At 40.2% G+C, this 316-nt stretch overlaps 1 protein-coding gene across 1 annotated transcript in view; it reads left to right on the forward strand.

Moving 5' to 3' along the window:
* The window catches only part of EMH_0040270 (uncharacterized protein), a gene marked incomplete at both ends in the record, with an annotated part of 521 nt that extends 254 nt beyond the window's left edge, over positions 1-267 (forward strand). Inside the window, one exon of the mRNA XM_013495480.1 lies at positions 24-267. Within this exon, the coding sequence (XP_013350934.1) occupies positions 24-267 (244 nt within the window). The remainder of the gene's footprint in view (positions 1-23) is intronic.
* Between the last annotated feature and the right edge of the window lie 49 nt (positions 268-316).

A 316-nucleotide genomic window follows, 5' to 3' on the forward strand; every position in this document is an offset into this window, starting at 1 on the left:
CTGTTTGTTTGTCTACATATAAGCACCAGGCAACATCAACAACAGCAACAGCAGCAGAAGCAGCAACAACAGCAGCATATGCAGCAGCAACAGCAGCAGCAACAGCAGCAACAGCAGCAGAAACAGCAGCAGCAACAGCAGCAGCAACAGCAGCAACAGCAGCAACAGCAGCAACAGCAGCAGCAGCAACAGCAGCATCCCCCGCTTTCCCTCTTTGTGTGTATGATGAATATATTTGACTACAAGCTAACGACTAAACTAAAATAAAAATAAATAAATATAAATATTTATTTATTTATTTATTTATTTATTTATT

Source organism: Eimeria mitis, genomic scaffold (genome assembly GCF_000499745.2).
Source record: "Eimeria mitis Houghton genomic scaffold, Emh_scaff1599, whole genome shotgun sequence".
Lineage (NCBI taxonomy): Eukaryota > Apicomplexa > Conoidasida > Eucoccidiorida > Eimeriidae > Eimeria > Eimeria mitis.